Source organism: Aulonocara stuartgranti, assembly GCF_965226115.1.
Source record: "Aulonocara stuartgranti genome assembly, chromosome: 13".
Taxonomy (NCBI): domain Eukaryota; kingdom Metazoa; phylum Chordata; class Actinopteri; order Cichliformes; family Cichlidae; genus Aulonocara; species Aulonocara stuartgranti.
The window spans coordinates 29,904,002-29,925,066 of record NC_138949.1 but is presented as its reverse complement, the minus strand read 5'-3'; the positions used below and the strand labels follow the sequence as shown (position 1 = coordinate 29,925,066).

The 21,065-nt window shown below is 39.2% G+C and overlaps 2 protein-coding genes across 6 annotated transcripts in view; one reads left to right on the top strand and one right to left on the bottom strand.

Annotated features, from left to right (window-relative positions):
- nckap1 (NCK-associated protein 1) overlaps nt 1–2,296 on the bottom strand; it is a 37,362-nt gene extending 35,066 nt beyond the window's left edge. For 3 of the 4 annotated variants that reach the window (XM_082556923.1, XM_082556924.1, XM_082556925.1), the window contains exon 1: nt 1,939–2,296. In XM_082556923.1, coding sequence (XP_082413049.1) covers nt 1,939–2,046 — 108 coding nt within the window. In that variant the 5' untranslated portion in view covers nt 2,047–2,296. The remainder of the gene's footprint in view (nt 1–1,938) is intronic. The other variant, XM_082556926.1, reaches the window with a different exon arrangement.
- LOC309720230 (dual specificity protein phosphatase 19-like) lies at nt 598–20,795 on the top strand. Of its 2 annotated transcripts, none has more exons than XM_082556929.1 (5): nt 598–1,700; nt 3,462–3,714; nt 11,379–11,425; nt 13,577–13,729; nt 19,988–20,795. In XM_082556929.1, the coding sequence occupies exons 2-5, from the start codon at nt 3,486–3,488 to the stop codon at nt 20,168–20,170; spliced, it is 612 nt and encodes a 203-aa protein (XP_082413055.1). In that variant the 5' UTR covers nt 598–1,700; nt 3,462–3,485; the 3' UTR covers nt 20,171–20,795. The 2 variants fall into 2 exon arrangements, with proteins under 2 accessions (XP_082413055.1, XP_082413054.1); XM_082556928.1 differs by lacking the exon at nt 598–1,700 and adding an exon at nt 3,030–3,249.
- The last annotated feature ends 270 nt before the right edge of the window (nt 20,796–21,065 follow it).

The window sequence follows — 21,065 nt, the reverse complement described above, 5'->3', positions numbered from 1 at the left end:
CACCTCCTTTTAGCAGAGGATAAAGCATCCTGTATCAAAGGAAAAGAGATAATACCATGCCATAACTCATAGAAATGCACTATCCAGCAATCAATCATTATGATTGTGAAACAAAGCTGATGGGGTAAACATTAATTAAGTTTGTTTTTCTTTTAATTTGATAACCGCCTGATATGTTATCAGTCGTGTTATACCAACAAGGAAAATGATCAAAAGCAGGCTGTTGTGATAAAATCTGCTTCAAGGAGCTCTATGCATTTTTAGCATGTTCAAATCTTTACAGTTAACTGAAGGGTTGCCATAATTCATTTTTGCATCATTTCTGTCCAATACTGCATTTTCAGCCTTAAGGTTCTTAAGGTTCAGGCTCAGAAAGCTTTAATAAAGGCAGGAGTTACACTGGGCCATCTCTCCAGCAGTGTCAACTCAATGAGACACTTCATTTCACTCTATAAGCCATTTATTCCTATGTATTGAACACTGAAAAGCAAAGGGGGGCAAAGTATCTCAGATAAGGTTCTTGTAATTCATCTTTGGGATATTATACTGTCACCACACCAGCCCACATCAAGTTATTAAGGACATTTTATAAGCGCAGCCAGATTCTCTTCTCTTTCCCTAACTCCTTATAAATTATCTTTCAGGAGAGGGCTAAAGCCCTTTTCTCAAGGTGATCAGGAAAATGCAGCCCTGAAATTTCTCTATACAGACCCCAATTTCCTCAAGAGGCTTTACTTTTTCCAAGCTGCCATTTAACCAGATGAATAAGAAAAAAATTTAATAACTTGCCTGGTTAAATAAATGCCAGGTAAAAACTGATATTATGTGAAAGTAAGGCTTTACCCTAGCTTAGTTTCAGCTGATACCTCTCTATCACAACACACAGCCGTTTTTGACATGAAGTCATGCTGATGGTTTCTAAATGATCTCTTGATAGCTTTATTTACCTTTGTGTTTTTTAGCTCATTTTAAATACATAATTTTGCATTACGTGCCTTTAAAGATTAACATTAACCCATGAAAAGCTTATTGGACAGATGTCAAACTGCATAGCATTTATGCAGTCAAGCAAAACGCCTGCTGGATACAGCTAGGGCGCAAATGAAACCATTCGTTTATCATTGGCCAGCATATATATAAAAAATTAGATTCTGGTTGGATCATAAATATTTGTTCGGTAATCAGTTGAAAATAACAATCGAACGTCCAATTAACCGACTTTACTCGTTACTTTCGCTTCATTTTTTTCCACAATTAGTGTACCCAGCTAAACTAGGTACCTGCCAGCTAGGTCTGAAAAAAGCATCGAGTTCGGTTATGTATATGTCAGTGACTGGGGTGAACTAACAGGCTGCCTGCAGCTGGAGTTTGGCGTTTTAGCTCTTGGTGGAGGGGAGACGACGCCCGACTCCTAGCTTCATTAGCAGTTAGCTTAACTAGCAGCCGCCGCCATTATAGCGGCCAACGACGGCAGCTAGCTTCCACCACTAACGCAGGCCCAGGGATTTAAGGGGCTTGTTTGGCTGTTTCGGTTCTTTTTGTTTATCGCGCTACCCATTACAATCAACTCCCATTTTGATTAATCTAACCGAAAATCAGTTCACGTCGTAAATCCAATGGCCAGCTTTACCGCAAGCTAACGTGACAGCTAGTGGCTAGCTGTGCCCACAACCTGCTTCCAGGGATACCAAAGGGATAACGTAAGTGTCGTTTGACGCACATAAACACGCAGTTAGTAAAATAATAATAATGCCTAATGTCTAAAATGAGACCTAAAAGTCTTCTAACTGCTCATGCCGTGAGAGTAGCAATCAGTGCTAGCTAATCCCATATAGCTCCCTGATGTTAATTTGGGATGTCCGTAAAAAAAAAAAAAAAATCTGTTCAAAGACTTGTATGCGATCAATGGGGGGCACAGCCTTGCGTGTGTGTGCGAACCTTTTTAATATTGTAAACACGGGTCAGCATCCCGATGCCTCTGTCGTTGAGGATGGTGAGTTTTTCTGCCAGTTTCTGCTGGCTGGGCTGGATCACTCCCCGAGACATCTTCTCCTCGCTGTTCGCCTAAATCTCCAAAGCAATCCAGTAAAAATTCCACAAATCTCCGCAGTCTTGTTCCGTAAAAATAGGGAAGAAATGGAAACTATGATTTATGTCGTTATTAGATTAAATTTCGCCCATGTTCAACCAGCTTCCTGTACTCCACCCCACCGTCTCCCTGCCTGTTTTTCTTTTTTTTTTTTTCGTTCCCTGGATGAGGAGTTGTCCTGGTTTTCACAACGAGGCTGGCTAATGCTGCGTTCACGGACCCTCGTTAATTTTTTTATTTTAAAGACTTGGCGTATACTTCCAGATGATGCTAAGATTTGTTTTTATAACAGAAGTTGGCAAATTCATTTGGTACACCACCTAAACATTAACAGCTCATAACAAAGTAGTTTAAATAAGTAGAATAGGGGTCTGTCACATCAACCGTCTGTATGTTCCCTTCCCTGGGCTCTTCCTTTTCTTCTTATCTTATCTTCAACATCCTTTTTCCATTATATCCACTCCTCCTCCTCTGTACATATCAAAACCATCTCATCCTTGCCTTTCTAACTTTGTCTCCAAACCCTTCAACCAGAGCTGTCCCTGAGATGTACTCGTTTAAAAAAATAAAATAAAATCCTGATCATCCTGGTCACACCCAATGAAAATCTTAGCATCTTCAACTCTGCCACCTCCAGCTCAACCTCCTGTCCTTTCTGTTTGTGCCATCATCTCCTAATCATATGTCATAGCAGGTTTCACTATCACTACCTCTGCTCATTGCAGCTATTAAAAAATAAGTAGAAGAGTATATGACTCAATAAAACCAAATAGAATATGACAGGGCAAAAAAAAAAAGATGAAAAATAGTTCAAAATCAAAATAAATGCAATAAACAGAGATAAAAAAAAATATTAAGTAGAAGTATAATTTTCTAGCAGTCAAACCGGGCCTTTAAAAATCTAACAAATTTACTATTTTATTTTGAGCATTTGAACGTATCACATTGTGACGTAGCTTCCGATTCAGCTGTCAGTCGCAGGAGCTTACACTTTCTCACAGATTGTTTCGTTTTTTAAATTTTTTTTTCTATCTTGTATTAAAAAAAATAAAGCTGTGATAATGTGAGATTCTACTGCAGCGATGGCATAAAGCCCTTTTAAGGCAACAGCGGTCTAATCTTTTGCGGAAATTTGATTGAATCCAGTCCATTTAAACCAGGTTAGTACAAAAGTAGAGAAACTAACGTGTGATGTGTTTACATTCAGACATCAGCTTCACTTGTTACAGACATCAGTGCCTTCCCTTTTCAGTTTAACATTTCTTGTGGCATACACAGTTTTAGCCCAGTTTGTGTAACTATACATTACCAATACTTAACAAATCAATTACAAACTTAATGCTTCAGCTAAATATACGTTTGCATGTTTCAGGCCAGTCTTGTAAACTTTGTTGAGATGCATTCACTGGCTCAGGAGATCCACGGCTTCGCGAAAGACCGACTGAAGAAACAGTGCACGCGTGTTACCACAGTGACAGGCAAAAAGCTGCTGGAGAGGAGGAGTGATGGAGGAGAGGGAGATGTGGAGCTGGTTGAAGAGCTGGAGGATGGAAATGGGTGTGGATTTGTAGAAGATAACAGCCTGGACCTCCAAGTTGGTGTCATCAGACCGTTCCTCCTGCTGGGTAATCTCTGTAGCACCATTCTTACAAATGCTTTTTTTTTTCAGTGCTAATCCCACCACATGATTGCACTATTCTAGAACCAGATCGATATATCTGTTGGGCATTATTAGCAGTTGACCTATTGGCCTATCACACGTATATATCTGCATATAGATTGTCTGATATGCACCAATATTTTCACAAAACATAACACAGAAATCTCTCATCGCTGTCTGCTGATTACACATAGAGTGTCAGCAGTTTTGCATTTTGAATATTAAAGCATGCAAATCTATTTTAGGAACCCTCAACAGAAAACAGTGAATCTGGGAATATGCATAGGTTCAACAGAAATTGACACAGTATCTGGGTCTAACAAGTAAAGTAGCTGCAGAAGTGTTGTAAACCTGTATTCTTTCTCATGGCTGGCAGGGGGCAAAAATAATTCAAGTTGTCTAGAAGTCTATGGAAAAACAGCCCTACTTCTCACTTTTTCTGTAAGCTCAGTAAACCCTTTCCTGATGGGTTTGTGGTCTCAGTCGCTAGGTTCAAGACTCATTTAACAGAGCATGATGGTCATTTTCTAAATTGTCATCCAGTTTAGCGTAAAATTAGTGATAAAACAGGGTATGTGGCTATCTTGTGATTTGTAAGTCAATATCCTGTCAAGCATAATTGCTCAGTTTTCTCAGTCGATTTCACCTATTGGCTTCTGAGTCTTAAAAGAGTCTAGTGTGGTGCGCCGGTTGAGATCGCTGGAACGAGCAGGCGACCATATGCCACAAGGCTGAGAGCAGATGACCCGGGTTCGAGTCCAACCTGCGGCCCTTTGCCGCATGTCTTCCCCTCTCTCTTCCCTCCACTTTCCTGTCAGTCTTCACTGGCCTTATCAAAGCTAAAGCCTTAAAAAAAATCAAGACAGAATGGCCCTGGTCAGATGGTGGATTCAAACCAGGACCTCCTTGCTGTGAGGCTAACCTGTGTAAAACAACATAGTTAAAGTAAAACCATCACAGGCGCATAGTAAGGGCCTTCAGCTGTGCAAACATTTATATATATATAAAGCGTTCTTTAGGGCAGCGGGGTTGAATAACTCTGAGTCACATGGCTCTGTTGTAACTGACAAGTTATTGTATGAGCATGCAGCGTCCCTCAGTTTTCACACGTGAACAAACAATTTGAGGAGAATAAGCGGCAGATATTTTCCACGCTTCTCCTTTGTCACGTCTAACACTTGGGAGAAAATAGTCCACTTCAGAAGCATATGCACTTCCGGAAGTACTCTGTGTACTTTACATGAAGAAGCTGCCTGGACAGAGCATGCAGGATGCATGTCACCCACTCTCTAATGGTACATTTACTGGAATATTAGCCATGCTTTTCACACAGTGATACAACTGGACAGCACACAGGCTTTTCATAGCAGGATTCAATATACAGTAAATGGTATAACATGGACAGAAATAAGAAGTTGATGTGATTTTGCCCCAAAACAAGATTTTAAAAAGCTTTTTTTTCCACATGGACATTTTACCTCTACCACCATCTTTACTGTTGCTGAACCTTCCCACAGATTTAAATTCAGGACTCTTATAATGTCTCTGTGCAGATCCAGTTACTGTGGCAATGACTTAACATTATTAATTCCTAATAATGGATAAATCATTGTTGTTAATTTTCAATTTGTCCAAAGATAAATGTTGACTTGCCCGTTTAGCTGGAGGATGCAGCTTTCCACATGTCAGCATGCATCCATCCTGAAGCGTCCTTGAGCTTGACATTGAATTCCCACCCTGCTCTGAGGTGCTGTTCACATCTGTAACTAACGCTGCGCTTTGACCTCACTGCGAGAAACAATCGACGAGAGAGTTTCTCAGCAGGGATCAATAAAATATTACATCTGTCTGGCTCAACAGAGGTGACTCTCTTCCATACAGTGATCCATGCGCTTCAAACATTAAAACCTGTTTTCATTCCCCAAAGTACCTCAGTGGTCACATCAACCTGTTATCAGACTGTACAGGATGATAGGGCATGTGTTAATAGTTCTCTGATATTTTTGTAACTGCCTGTGAGAGTATCTCTGTTTTTTTCAGTGCTCTTGTGACAGATTTTCATTGTATATTCTGTAAATAGAGTACAGTACAACTCTGTCAGGCTGGAGGCGAGTTCCTCTCTGAAGGCTTTGTGCAGACTCCCTCAGTTGTCTTTGGCGTGATGCTGTGATATTGCTAATATTTATAATGTGTTGCTGTCCTCTGGCTACAATCCACTGACAGTTATTATATTTTGACATACACATAGATATCATCCAATTTAAACCAGCTCCTATATCTCCACAATATCAGTTAAAAAAGTAAACAAAAAAAACGTTTTACGATTTTATATTTCTTGCAGAGTGTCAGGTCATGGAAATGACATTCGTTCCCCCTTTTAGATGCATTTAATATGAAGCTATAGCCAAAGAAGAGTCATAGTATAATAGTATGCCTGGCAACATTCTAAAATTAAAATAAACTACCTACTAAAAGTCTTTCAAAGCGTTCCAACCTACAGGTTTGCGTGTTTTTCATTTAACCCAAATGTCTCTAGTGCTGTAGAAAATTTGTTGAGCTTCTATTTTTAACGTGTAGAAAGGCTGACGGCATCCCCCTGTTTCCAGTCTAGCTATGTGCTGGTGCTTAATATTTTTGATCTTTCAAGCAAATGCAATGTTGAACTGATTTGTGTTTGACTGAAGGTAATAAAACATAGGAAGTATCTCATATGAGCAACTTTGGAATCTTGAAACAGAACATTTTACTTTAAATAATTCAATAAATGCAATTTATTATTCTCATTTTTATTAGTAGTAGTAGTATTACAGCCACTGGCTTAAACTAACATTATTTTCCTTTGACCGTGGCCTTGAACATCTTTTGAAAAGAAACGCCCAAAAAAGTCTTCAAGAAAAATCCCTCACACACATACTGTAGGAGAAATTCCCTTCCTTTATCTGGAGACCTAAAAATGACCTTGTGTAGTGCATCTGATCTATGGAGGCAAAGATTGTTCCTCTTCTAGTTTTTAAGAGACAGGATGGAGATAAAAATATAAAAAATAGCAATCGATTAAGACACATTTTTTCCAAATCTCATTATTTTTAGAATAAAAATGGACTCTTTTTTCCCATTATTGATTCAAATGCATCTACAACAACATCTGCAGGCAAGAGCAGAGAAGTTATTCTGTGTGTGTGTGCGGGGTATTCATTGGGATGATCTGCAGTTTTTTTCATGGTACATGTCGCTTTAAGGGAGGATTCTCCCTCACCAATTAATAACACAGATACAATTTTCACTGATAAGCAGAAACATGTAATAATGATATACAAAAATAACTAAATGGAAATGCAGTGAAAATCAATAGAAGAAGTATCGACTTAATTTAAAGGTTTTGGGGCAAAGTCTGCCAACTAAAAAATGAAAGTGGCAAAACCTCAGTCACACAGGCCTGGAGACCAGTTGGTGACGCTCTGGCACCCTCAGTTGCTACGGGGGAAATGTACAGTGATGAAAGAAAGTATTTCTCTCCTTCCTGACTTCCTTGTTTTTTGTCATATTTGTCACACTAGAATGTTTCAGGCCATTAAACAAATTTTAATATTAGACACTGAGTAAATACAAAATACATTTTTTCAATGATGATTTCATTTATTGCAGGTCTGGGCTCTTTTGTGACCTCCTGGATGAGTTGTGGGTGCGTTCTTGTTGTAATCTTCATAGGCCGACTTCTCCTGGGAAGGTTCACCATCAGTTTTCTCCTTGATGGCTTTGTCACCCGTTCCAGACTGATAGATCACTTTGGTTCTCATCTGTTCTCGAGTTTCTTTAGCCAGTGGCATGTTGTGTTGCTTTGGGTTCACAGACAACTCTCTAGGTCTGCATAAATGAGGCTTTAGCGATTGATTTTGCAGTAGTGGCCAAAAACCAGCTGGCAGATAATCGTGCATTACACATTTTAACCTCGCAACTGGCGGTTTTCAACTTACCTCTAAGGCTATATGACTGGGGCCTAACTTTAATGTGTCTTCATCCCCTGTGCAGTAATTGTTACAACAGAAACAGTAACAACTAAACGCTGTTTTTGAACCCTCTCATGTTGGGGAGCTCTCTCCATTAATTTGATACTCACTTTTATTTTACTTTTGGTTTCTGTGACTCTACCACTTCACCTTATGCCTTCCCTTTTAACAACAGAGCTCGTTTTCTTTTGGCGGATTGTATCCACCGTTACTTTGTTTCCACTTTCCACCATGTCAGCTACGTGGGGAAAACTACAGGAAATAAAAGTGCTTTCCTCTTCTCGGTGAGAGCCAGTCTAATTGTTGACCACATTAATATTCAGTTGGCTATTATACTGTGCAATAATAATAATTTATTATAAGTTAAAAACATGTCTACCTCTGCTTTAATAACACCAGCACATTGAGTCTATTGATTTTTTAATAACATCTGCCACACACCACTAAAAATATGATGGACATCTGTCTACTCTTCTTTAGCAGACTCGCTGAACAAGGTCCCCTGTCAGACTCTTATTTAAAAAGTGCTCTAAAAATCCTGGCATCCTTTCACAGATGTGTCAGTGTAAATCGTCTCCTTCTATACTGATGAGACATATGGGCCGGAGCAGGCTTATTTCCAAACACACGCTCAATCCTTTGGCTTTAGATGTGCATCTCAGCACCATGAGTTTGGCATTACGTAAAAGTGGATTGGCTAATGCAAAGAGTGCAAATGTTGCTACTTTGAAGACAGTAAGCTGAGAATCCACCCTGGAAAGTCTGGAGCAAGTGCTTCCATCATATTCTGCTTCCTGCCCATATGTCTCCCTCACATAATTACCCAGCTCCTGCTACTCAAGACTTCCACTGCTGTCTTCATGAGGAGTTATTTGACAAATGGAAAGAGATCATTGCTCCATTTTAACTGTCTCCCTGCGTGATTTCCTTTCTCAGTTGAAACTGGAGTGCTGTTGCCTTTTTGTTTTTTACTTTATTGCCTGCAAAACAATAAGCATGGTCAAGGATATTGCAGAGACACAAAACAAATACAAAACAAACAAGACTGAATCATTATATCTATACCTGCTTGTGTCCCACAATGTCTGACCAGGGGGTTGCATCAGAAGAGGTGGGAAGGTGGTGGAAAAAATGCCAAAGTAATCATTCTTACCACCTCCATCACGGCTACAAGTAATGATAATAAATCAGTCGGGGTAAGTAGTGTGTTGGTCCCTGCCACTGGCAGAGAGGCAGGGACAGGGCACCGCCTGGAGCTCTAGAATGCCAAGGGCGGCGGAATATCTTTTTTTAATTAAAGATTATCTTTATTAAAATCACCCCTGTGTGATTAACACCATATTTTCCACTTGCTGTCATTTGTGTGGAGATATTTTAATTTATTCTCTCTGATTTTGGTCCTTTTTGAATCAACTTCAGAGCTCCATAGGAAGAGGCTGGCCCAGGGGGTTTGCTCCCTTTCAAAACCAGACCCTGAGGAATGAGCCAGTTTAGTAGGGACAGAATTCTTTCACTGCCTTCACTTCAGCAGGTTTTGTAAGTGTTCCTCATAAAGGCTTCCCTCATATGCTGATTGTCTGATTTGGTTTGCTTTAGAAAGCTAGTTGTGATTTCTTTCTTGCTTTGGTCTTAGTTCACCCTGGAGTAATTTGCTTTCAGTTATTCTCACATCCTTCCTATGCACGTCAGTGGAATGTTCACTGGTTAAAAGAATGACTTGTCCTGGAAAGGGTAAAGCCACTGCCTTGATCACTACCCTTTCCTCCAGCTCTGTGAACATCCTACCTGCCCCTTCTCCTACAGTTCCTCTGACCATGATGAAAAATGTATGCATGACAATTTACAAAACTCAGAAATGGCACTACAAAAATATTCTTTAAATGAATGTGTGTATTTCCTGTGGCATACGCAAAGGAACAAAGAAGCAACACCACCACAAACACAAAGTAGCCCACATGTCACATACATGCATGTGCTATCACCACTGGTAAAGATAGGGCCACTAGTGACGTGTAAACTGACTACATTTACTCAAGTACTTTACAGTACTTGTATTTCCAGGTCATTCTACTTAACAGTTTTTGGATGCAAATACTGTTTTTGTTCTTCATACCATTATTTTCAAGCTTTAATTACTATTTTGCTCATTTTAAACTATAAATCTGCTGCTATACAATTCTCTGTTATTATAGTTGAAAGTTTCAGGCAATATACAGTAATTAATATACATACATAGTAATTAAAATCTTCTCCTACTGCAACATTAAAGTAATATACACATTAATGAATCCATTACCATGATATACAAATAAAGTAATGAAAACAGTCACAGTACATACATTGTATGTGATTGCCAAAACTTTTGTAGTATTCCATTTACTTATGTAAAGTATCTAAATATTTGGTTTCCCAATTAGCAAAATGGGTTTCAATGCTTTTCAATTATCAGCCTTGCTCACTGTGTTATTTTGCATGTAACTCCATATGGATGACTCCACAGCGCTGCTTATAAGCTTAAATATACGCAGCCAGTGATTTCTTGACCGGTGTTCTGTTTCTCACTAAATATTCAAATGTCCCGTGATCCACCCTGACTTGTTCTCAGTCCCTCTCTGTGTTCAGTTGATGAGCATGATCAGTTCCATTTATTTTAGATACAGTAAGGTGATTTAGGTGGGGACAAGTGAGCAGCAGCTATAATAAAGTAACAATTAAAAGGGTTTGTGAGTGGGAGAGTGATAGGGAATATATATATATCTGCTAATTTATGTATATGTATATAATAATAATAATGATAATGATAATAATGCAGTTTTCCACCTACACTCTATGCTGCATTATTTCTTTTCAAATTTTGCTGATGAATGTTTATTGTCATGAAATTGTCTCTTCTCGCAAAAAGAATCATGAACTTCCTTCTCTGCAGTGACAGATAACTCTGAATAGCTACTGTATTTCAGCAGTTTTTAAGCCTAGTCGAGTGTGACTACATACACAAATCATCTGATTCCTATCCCAGATTTTTTCTGTAGCTTTAAGCCGTTTTGCTCTTGGTTTTTGCTGACTGATATCTTCCCCGCTTGGTACTGCGGCTGTTCAAAAAGGGTTTTGTGTCTGCATGTTTTCTTACGAAGTGATATTGTTGCTGATATCCTTCAGCTTTTGCTTTCCCTGCAAAACTTGGCACCGCTTTAAAACATCCTCATATCGATAGGGTCAAAGGTGTCCTTTTCATGAGATAGTTGCTGTTTCCTGGTCTGTTTGATCATCTGTAATCTATTAAATGCCAGGAAATACCTTGCCTTGTTTCCCCACAACCCAAAGTCACTTCTTTAGATCATTCAGTCACAGTGTCTGGCATTGCTTTTAGTTGTGAAAATTCAAGTTTTACTCAAAAAAGCAGCACCCCAGTAAAGAAATATGACCAAATGGTACATTTTACTTCTCAGAGGTGTAAATAAACACAGTGTGCTGAAAATATTTCTATTATTAAATTGGTTTAAGCAGTTTTACGGCTGAGGAATTATCATCATGCTACAGGAAGCTTTATTTAAACACACTTGGTAGGCAGATGCATGCCCCATCTGTCTGCCTTCTTATCGAGTTGTTTCTGTCTTTTCAGGCTCTCAGGATGCAGCCCACGACATTGACACCCTGCAGAGATATAAGGTCAGTGCAGAGGGATCAATAGGGCGGGCATGCCCTTGCTTTGTTGTGATAGCATGTGTAGTGACATGAGATTAGAGGCAGCTATGTAGCTGAGCTTTCCTGCGGGTCAGCAGCAGCCAGCGAATAGCCAGAGGAGCTTCATGACTCATGCAGTGACAGTTTAGCACAGTAGAGGGAGTAAATGATTACAGTAAGTCTCAGCGCTGCTCCTCCACATCAGTGAAATGTGACTAGTCCTTCTCTGCAGTGGCTGCTCCCAGGCATGGGCATATTGCTGCCTGTGCACTCTCAGGATGATGAATTGGAGAGATTACGAATACCTTCACTTCCTGTTTCTAGGATGAAACCTTGGCTGTCTAAATTCAGGTTTTCTTAGATAGCTATTAAACTCAGGAGATTTGACAGCCTGCCCAAAGGCACTTTCTAAAAACCTGCTCTTACCAGTAGAACAATGCCTTTAAACACTGCAGTGGAGTATTTTGTTGGTAAATCTCACATTGAGACTGGCAGAATGTCAGATCTACTCACTGTAAAACGGACATATTATAGATATGATGCTACAGAGAGTAGAACGTCCATTTCCCAACCCAGCAAGAATATACTGGATAGCAGATTTGGTTAAAAAGTGAAAGGTGAAGAGTAGTCTTATTTTTAGAACTCCTATGGACAATCATGAAACAACCTACAGATTCCTACTTTTAGCCAGGAGGCAGCTTTGCAAACCATCCATTACCCAGTTAGAACCCCAAGTCACACGTTGATGTATATAAATGACAGAAGCGTGTTTTGTCAAACTATTGCCATCCTTCAATAGTTTGTCTGTCTGTACTAGATGCTGGGTTGATCAAATATCAATAAAACTAAAGACACACTCTAAAAATGTCATATTTTGATGTAATGTGTTTTTAAAGGCCTAGTTGCTCCAGGCAGGTTTAGCCAAAGAAAACAGCACCCAGTAGACATCTGGTGCTTGGTTGGTTTCCTGCAGTCATGGTTTTGATAGTGATCAACTCTCTGGTTGTCTGGCTTATTGCAGGCACATTTTCTACTGCTTGAAGTCTAACTGCGTTTGCCTTCCTATTCACTTTTCCATCTACAAAAAACTCCCACGTGGATGTCAAAAGCCAGACATTTAGCATGCAGACATAATTCTATTATTTATCATCATTGTGCCGTATGTCATTTTCTTTATTTTGAAAATCCACTGTAGGCAGCAACTACATTAACTGTGGTTTGTCAAAAGTGCATTTTATCCACCAAGGAATATCTGTAATAATGAAAAAATTATTGTTATCTAATCGGAACATACAGGGATATTTTAAAAGCTCAATCAATTAACAAGGTAAAAATTTTTCTTTTTACCTTGTGTGGCAAGACTCAAAACTTCTCTAAAACGAGGCTCACTTTCACTTTTAGCCAACATTACTTAAATAGGAGGAATAAGTACATCTGTTGGGACTATTTACAGCTACAGATTTATATATATTAAGTGTGAAAGTATTTACTGTAGCAGCAGGACAGAAAATAAACCACACTGTGTGTGTTTGATATGTTTTTAATACTTTTTAGGCAATAATATAGCTCTCTGGCATACTGGAATGAGATTTATCAGACTTTGATACACACACAATACTTCCGAGAAGGATCATTTCACTGTTGATTTTGGCCTTTAATGGGATTTGTTGTCAATAATAAAAAATATAGTGTAACGCCTAACTTGTCTCTTAACGCGGAAGAGGATGTTAGATGATACAAGTAGTCTAAAAGCAGAGCACATTAGTGCGACGCTGAGATGTAACGGAGGAGAGAATTTAGCCCTCTGAGGTAAGCTAAATTTAAGTGAGAGTAGACAGATACTGCAAAATGAATTGGAGCCATCTGTCTTCTTCCCTGCCTACACTCGCTCCCTCTTGCTTTCCTCACCCTTTCCTCTCCATCTCTCTCCCCTTTCCTTCTTTCTCCCTGTGCCTCTGCCCTCTCTCAGTCACATTCAGCTTGTGTCATGTCATCAATATGGCTGACAGAATATCTCTCTTACTCTTCCGTCAAGGCAAAAAGAGCTTTTAAAGCAAGTCAATGCTCAGGGGTCATTTGCTCAAGGAGTTTCATGTCTCTGCACCCACTCCCTCTTCCCCATGTCCCCTCTGTCAGGTATCTCATGTGCTAAATGTTGCATATGGAGTCGATAACCTGTTCCCAGATAAGATGGTCTATAAGACGCTCCAGATCCTGGACCTCCCAGAAACCGAGATCACTTCCTACTTCGAGGAGTGCAGGTCCTTCATAGATCAGACTCGGGAACAGGTACGTACACACAGTTAGAATAAAGTCATCCACTTCTATACGTGGATGGCAGTTATGGCGGCAGAGTTCTGCAGAGATGATGTTCTTTGCAGGCCAACCCTGGCATTGCTTTGGCTCAACTGACTATCCATAAACTTATGATTATTACAGAAATAAGCCCTATGGGATGTAAAGTTTTTGACACTTACACTTTGTGTTCAGCAAGATGAACTCCACAAATTTCTCCAATATCTTTTTGAAGCATAAAATGCAATCGCAAGACATGAAAGACTGATGTTAGGCTAAAAGGCGTGACATTAATGCATGTAATGTCACGCTTTTAATAACTTTAAATGTCTGCAGCCTTTATTATCCACAAACTTTATATCAGACATCTAACCAAAAATCCCTTTTAAGAAAACTTAAGAAAGCTGTTGTTTTTTATCAATACGTATGTGCATTTTCTTTCATGTGAATTTATAACTTTAATCTAGATCTAAAATCTGAGTTATTCTGGGAATATTACCCCTACTCCCCTTGCCCCTTAATTCTTTATTTTCTTTACCATAAGTGGGCCAAGGCGGGAGGGCTGGTGAATGTCAACAGGATCACAGATACCTGTGTATCCGCAGAGTGGTCACAGTGCCCACCCATGCTTCTCGTTGTCCATCACCAACGATGCCTGCAGTGAACACAAGAGCATCAGAACTGGGCCATGGAATAAATGACGTTGGGCTAATTTTCTTCCCAGAGACTAAAAAAAGCAAGCAATATTTAAACCAGCTTTTCCCAAACATGCTACTTTTATTTTGACAGCTTACATTATTTTACTTCCTCACACAAACAAAATGGTTTCTAATGATGATGTTAATAGTCAATTGTGTATCCTTTTTTGCTTCAACGAGTGTTGCACATCCTCAGCTTTCCCTACCCATTTTTCTTTGGCCAATATCTCAAGCTTCTTCAGATTTGATGGTCTTCTGGCATGGACATTGGTCTTCAGTTTACCTCAACTATTTTCAGTGGGATACAAGTCAGGACTTTGTCAGTAGGATTCACCTTGGAGTTCACCAGGTGCATGTTTTGGGTAGATAATGTTGATTTCTGATTAAATTATTCCTAAATTGTGAAAAAACAACTTGGAAGATGAAGGCTGATGAACCAGACCCAATTTTTCTGCAGACTGCTTGAAGCTTCCTTTACAAATCTCCACATCTTCTTCTTTCTTTATGTTTTCTTCCATCTTGATGAGATTCCCAGTTCCGGATGCACTGAAGCATCCCCACAGCATAATACTTCCACCACCATATTTCACTGTGGGGACAGTGTTACTAGGGTCTTAAGCCTCTTCCTTCTTTCTCCAAACATAAGAGCTCTAGTTTCGTCTCATCGGACTAAAGGGCGCGCTTCCAGTGAGCATAATCTTTCTCCGGGTTATCGTTAACATATTTCAGTCTGGCTTGAAGTGCAGAAGTGGAGTTTTGTTGGTCTGCTGCCTTGCAGTCTATTCCTGTGAAGGGTTCTAGTGATTGTCTTCTCTGTGACTACAATCCCTGATTTGCCTAAGTCATTCACTAGTCTTGGCAGTTGTTCTGGGGTCTTTAGACACATCTTTCACCAGTTTTCATTCTAGAGTCTTTGAAATATTTTGCTTCCTACCTCTGTCAGGCTTGTTCTGTACTTTGTGGCTGTCTTTGAATTTCGTGATGATACTTCTCACTCCTGTTTTTGGCACTTGGAAATGCTGTGATAACTTTGTATATCCATCTCCTCCTTTGTGAGCATCAATAATTCTTTTTCTCAAGTCTAAGCTGATTTCTTTTGTTTTTGGCAAGGTGCTTTCTCAAGTGACAACTCAAACCCTTGCTGAAGTTTTTATACTGCGAGTACAATGAAAGTTTTAACTTGATTTTAAAAGCTTTGACCATTACAAAGTTCACATCATTGCACAGCAGTGGTTTGTTCTATGGCTCAATAAAAAGGTCAGTTTATCAGGGGGGTAATAATATTCACCCTGGTATTTTTTGTTGTTGTAATTGTGTGAAAATAAAACTGATGTTTTCCAAGAACAATTAAAAAAAAAAATTAGTATGCTTAGAAATGCTGAATTGAAAATGCTCTGTTAAATTTTTTTGACAAGAACTTTAAATTTCATGTTACAGGACATCTTACCCACAATCAATTCCTGCTCATTAAAATAGCACAGTTCATTCGCACGTGCCTCAATGATGCAGCAGTTGGTCGTCTATAGTTAGTACAAAACACTGCAGCAAAGCTCTTCACAAACCCATCGAACACATTACTCCAGTCCTCGCAGAATTACCCTGGCTTCCCATTCCTACAGAATCCAATTTAGGATTTTATTGATTGCTTTTAAACCACTACATGGTATGGCTCCACTTAATATCTCAGAACTCTTAACCCCCTGTTTCTGCGCCCGAACCCTTCGGATCAGAGAATCAATGGCTGCCACTGATTCCACGGTCCAGGCTTAAAATGAAGGGGATCCACATTGTTGCTGTTTTAGTTGCACCGCTGTTGAACGAGCTTCCTCTTATTATTAGATCAGGTAATAAATAAGATTTATTATTTTAGCTTCTGTATTATCAAGTAGACGATCAGTCCGTGTGTGTTACCGCCTGCCTGGACACTGGTGTCTATGTACACCCCTTTTGCGACTCTTGTGGCCTCTCTGAGCTTGATAATGCAACTGTTCTGCAAAACTAAATTACAAATGATTTCAGGAACATGACAAAGCACCCATGGTGTCGACTTGGCTTTGCTATTTCCCAGGCCTCAAACCCCACCTTGCAACCTAGAGGAATTAAAGGATCTGCTGCTAATGTCTCAGTGCCTGACAGCTTCAGACGTCTGTGGAGTTCATGCCTTAACAGGTCAGAGCTGATTTGGCAGGCAGAGGGAACGCTGCACAGTATTAAGCAGGTGGTTTTAATGTTGTGGCTGATTGGTACATATAAACGACAAACTTGTCAGCTTTTATGGTTTTGCCAGATTAAATGAAAATGAAAAACAACACCAACATAAAAAAAAGAAAATCTGATCTATTTAAAAACTCCTGCATCTACCTTCCCTGAGGAGATTCATGCAGCCTGAAAATGCCTTCTTTCATATCTGCTGGCTAATTTAACATGTCAGTGTGCGCACACAGCTATTCTGCTGCCTCACTGTGATGCATTTACACACATCTACAGGAGGCAGTTATCTGCAACTCAGCACAAAGGTGAGGTAGCAGGCCTGATTACCTTTTAAAAGCTTATGCTGGGGTCATCTAATGTAGTCTGCAAAGTAACATTTTGTGTGCTTTAACTCAATTTTCTCCTCAGTGATTTTACATGTTGTATGAAATACTTTTGAAGGGATTATTTGGCACGGACTTGCATCTCTTTCTGCTTGTGTGTGTGTGTGTGTGTGTGTGTGTGTGTGTGTGTGTGTGTGTGTGTGTGTGTGTGTGTGTGTGTGTGTGTGTGTGTGTGTGTGTGTGTGTGTGTGTGTGTGTGTGTGTGTATTGACCGTAAGCAGAACATAATGTGATGTGAGCGCTGATATGAAAACACTCAACTGGAGCGCAATGAAATAACAGCAAAACAAGAAACACTGACAAAACCAAATTAAGTCTCTGTGTTTGCTGTGATGGATTATGTAGCTCAGGCAATTTTCAGTCTGCAGAAGTTTTCTGTAGTTTTCTTTTGTAAAGAAGGAAAACAAGACCTAATATGTAACAATGCTGACTGAAGACACCAGCACAGATATTATAAGGGCAGATCAACCATTCTGAAAGATGGAAACTTATAAAAGAGAGGTCTTATACAGCACAATACAGATATTGTTCTGTGTGCACTTCAATAAATTGTATTTTTCCCAGTGGAACTGCTGGATATTGTTATATTTAAAAAAAAAAAAAAAGAAAGCACTCTGATAGCATGCCACTTGCAGCAAGATCATTTAAATATCCTCTCCTTCCTGGGTACTGATGGACAGTAAAAATCAAAACTGCACTCACACGTTCAGTTCCACTTAATTTCAGCCTGGAAAGAGACTTCATTGTGCGACGGGAGATTTCGCTGTGAATAAAAGAGACAAAAAAGTGTCAATACACTGAGCTTCAGAAGTGAGCCGTGGGCCTGCACGCAAGATGTGGCTAGACTTTTAAAAAACATTTCCAGCAAGGCACTTTAGGCAGTAAAATAATTACATCAACATTAATATGTATCACAGTGCAAATTTTTGACACATTCTCACACAGTCCCAGATGCAGATTTGCTCTCTCTCAACTCGCTCTACATCATCCGTCTAATGCTCCTTCAGGAATATTAAGAAATCAGAAAATAACAAAATACAAAATACAGCGAAATTTATCTTTAAGCTTTAATAAATAGCATAAAAACATATTTATTCACCTTTACTCACGACCGGTATGTGGCCACATAAAAAGCTCACTTTGTGCGCTAACATTAAGAGAAATCGTCGTATGAAAATCTTTTGTGAATCAAAGTTTTATTTATACCATTCAAATTCTTTTTAAAATTTTGTTTTAGTTGACAGATTTCTTCTTTAGAGACAAAGTGATCTTTGTGAACTTAGAGTCACCCTTGTACTTCAGTGTAATGCTTTTACTTAACTCTGTTTTACTGAAGTGGGGAGTAGAAACCTCAGCCATACGGTCATGTGAAAAAGAAAGCATGTCTAAGAAAGCATATCTTTCATTTCTAAGGTTTCACATGTCAGGACATAATAAAAAATAATTAGATCCTTTGCAGAAGAATGATCTTGTTCATTGTGGAATAATGGACGTAAAATTCTTTGGAAATGCCCTTAAAGCCCTTCCCAGATTGATGGGCAGCAACAGTTGCTTCTTTAACATCATTGCCGATGTCTGTCCTCCTTTGCATCATGTTAACACACACACGAGAATGCTGCAGATGAAACGTGCATTTATAGAGGTGGTCACACTTTCTGATCATCAGTTCATCAGGTGCATCTGATTACCAGCAGCTGACGGCTATTCACCCTTTTAATTCCCAGGGAAGCTTAAAACCAAAGTGTACACCTCAACCCAATTGAAATGCTGTGACGGGACAAAGAACAAAATTGTTCCACAAAAAGTCCTAGAGAAAACAAATGGTGCTAAAGATGGTCTTAGTTTTTCACACACTCCTGCATTTTGGCATCTGCATTGATTTTTGTTAAATGAATACAGTTTAAAATACTAAGTCTTGTTGTTCATATGAGATTGTTTGCCGCTGTCAGCAGGAGCTGACTGTGTCTTGAGTGAATAGTGGGACCCAATTGCAGACACGGAAGGAGACGGAACTGCGTTTCAAATAAAAGACGAGCCGTTTATTCAGGCTGATTAAACATGAGTACAAAAATAAAGCAAAAAGCGAACAGGGGCGAAAACTAAAGTAAAACCTAAACTGGGGAAATTAAACTGTGGTAACTATAATTCAACTATAATAACTATGACAACAGATATGAACATGATTCTGACCAGGAACGTGCGAGAAACTGTGATGAGGAAAAAAAACAAAACAAAACACAAGGACACAACCTGAGCAGAATCATGAAGTACATGGAACTTGATGTGACGTGATGGGAGCAAACACAGACAACCTGACAAACACTGAATGAAAACACACACACTAAATACACACAGGAGGTGTTAAGGGGAAGTGGAAACACATGAGGAAACAGCTGACACAAATTAACATAACAACGTCACAGGGATAGAGTAAAACTAAACACATTGAACAAAGAAACACAAGACTTTCAAAATAAAACAGGAAACATGGAGAGACTTAGATATGACAACACAGGCTTGACAACATGAGACATGCGGACAAGAAACACATGACATATTGACACAGAAGACAAGAGTAGACTGGAAACCTAAACTAGAATAAGACTAAGAAGAATAAGAAATCAAAAATACAAAATAAACTGAAAATGCTCGGTCACAGACCCAGCACCTGACGTTGTTTCTACTTTTAAGACTTGCTAAGGAACAGATAATTGTTTTGAATAACTGTGTACTAGTTTTCATGGTTTTTAAATGCCTTAAAGCCTCAAACTGATCTTGTAAATGGCTAAATGGTTGTTTGAAACTGACCAATTTTATGTTTAGAGTGTTATATATTTTCTTTAGTAATTTTAATTTACCATGAGGACAGGTTGTGATTGAAGTCGAGATGTGAAATCCTGACTTTTCTTAATGTTTACTGTGTCTGTTTTTGGTCTTACAGTCACATTCTCTTTCCACAGGGCGGTGTGGTGCTGGTCCACTGTAATGCTGGCGTGTCCCGCTCTTCCTCCATCGTGATTGGGTATCTGATGCTGAGGGAGGAGCTTTCATTTGATGATGCATACAGCCAGGTTAAGCTGGCGAGGCCATCGATTCGCCCAAACCCCGGCTTTTATCAGCAGTTACAGAAATACAAATCCTAAGGGTCTAAAAGTCTGTTTTTTGCTTTTAAAACTGTGTGACAAAATCAAAATTATAACTGGAGCACTAATGGGAAGTCTTTGCCCTGTGATAACATCACAAACATTTTTATGTGGGAACTATTTTCTTTCTACTCAATTACACTCGCCAACCATTTCACTTTCCAGGAGATAGTTTTCAGCTACTTCTAATGACGCTCATGCTTGTGACAGGGTGACGGGTGTCCTACTGTGTTGAGCAGCACTGTTAGCTAGCTGCATGCTTGTTTAGGTTGGCAGATGTAGAAAGCAAAAACAAGATAGTTCCTTTATAAAATGACATGGCCTGCCTAACCAGGCCAATATTTCTGGAACGAGACATCGCCTCTGAGTGTTTTAAGTCTTCATTAAAACACCATATGGCAACTGCCATTTAATTCCATTATAGTAAGAAACAGCAGACATTTCTGTAGTCAGTATCTCCCAAACTGTTTGACTCACACTAAAACAGTCTAAAAAGACAAATATGTCTACAGGGCAGAGGAAGAACATGAGCATTTGATTTTACATGCGGCTCCCCTTGAAACATTGCAGTTTTGATTTTTATGTAAATGAATCTGCCGATAAGTAATAAACATTTGCATGCCTAGTGCTAGTAAGTGTGTTATTTTTAAACTTCAGCATTGTCTCTTTGTAATACAGTTGAAAAAATATGGTTAAAGCTCTACTGGGAAATTGACTTACTATTTGATTTGTTAATGTTAGACACAGCTATTTGCTTTGCAGTATAGATTGTCTTCTAATTAAAGACGCACCGGTTTTCCTGAGGTACTACTTGATACCTTTCTCAACTACACAAACAAGTACACCATCAATTATAATGATTGCCCTCACTGCAGCGTTGTCTCTATCAATTTCA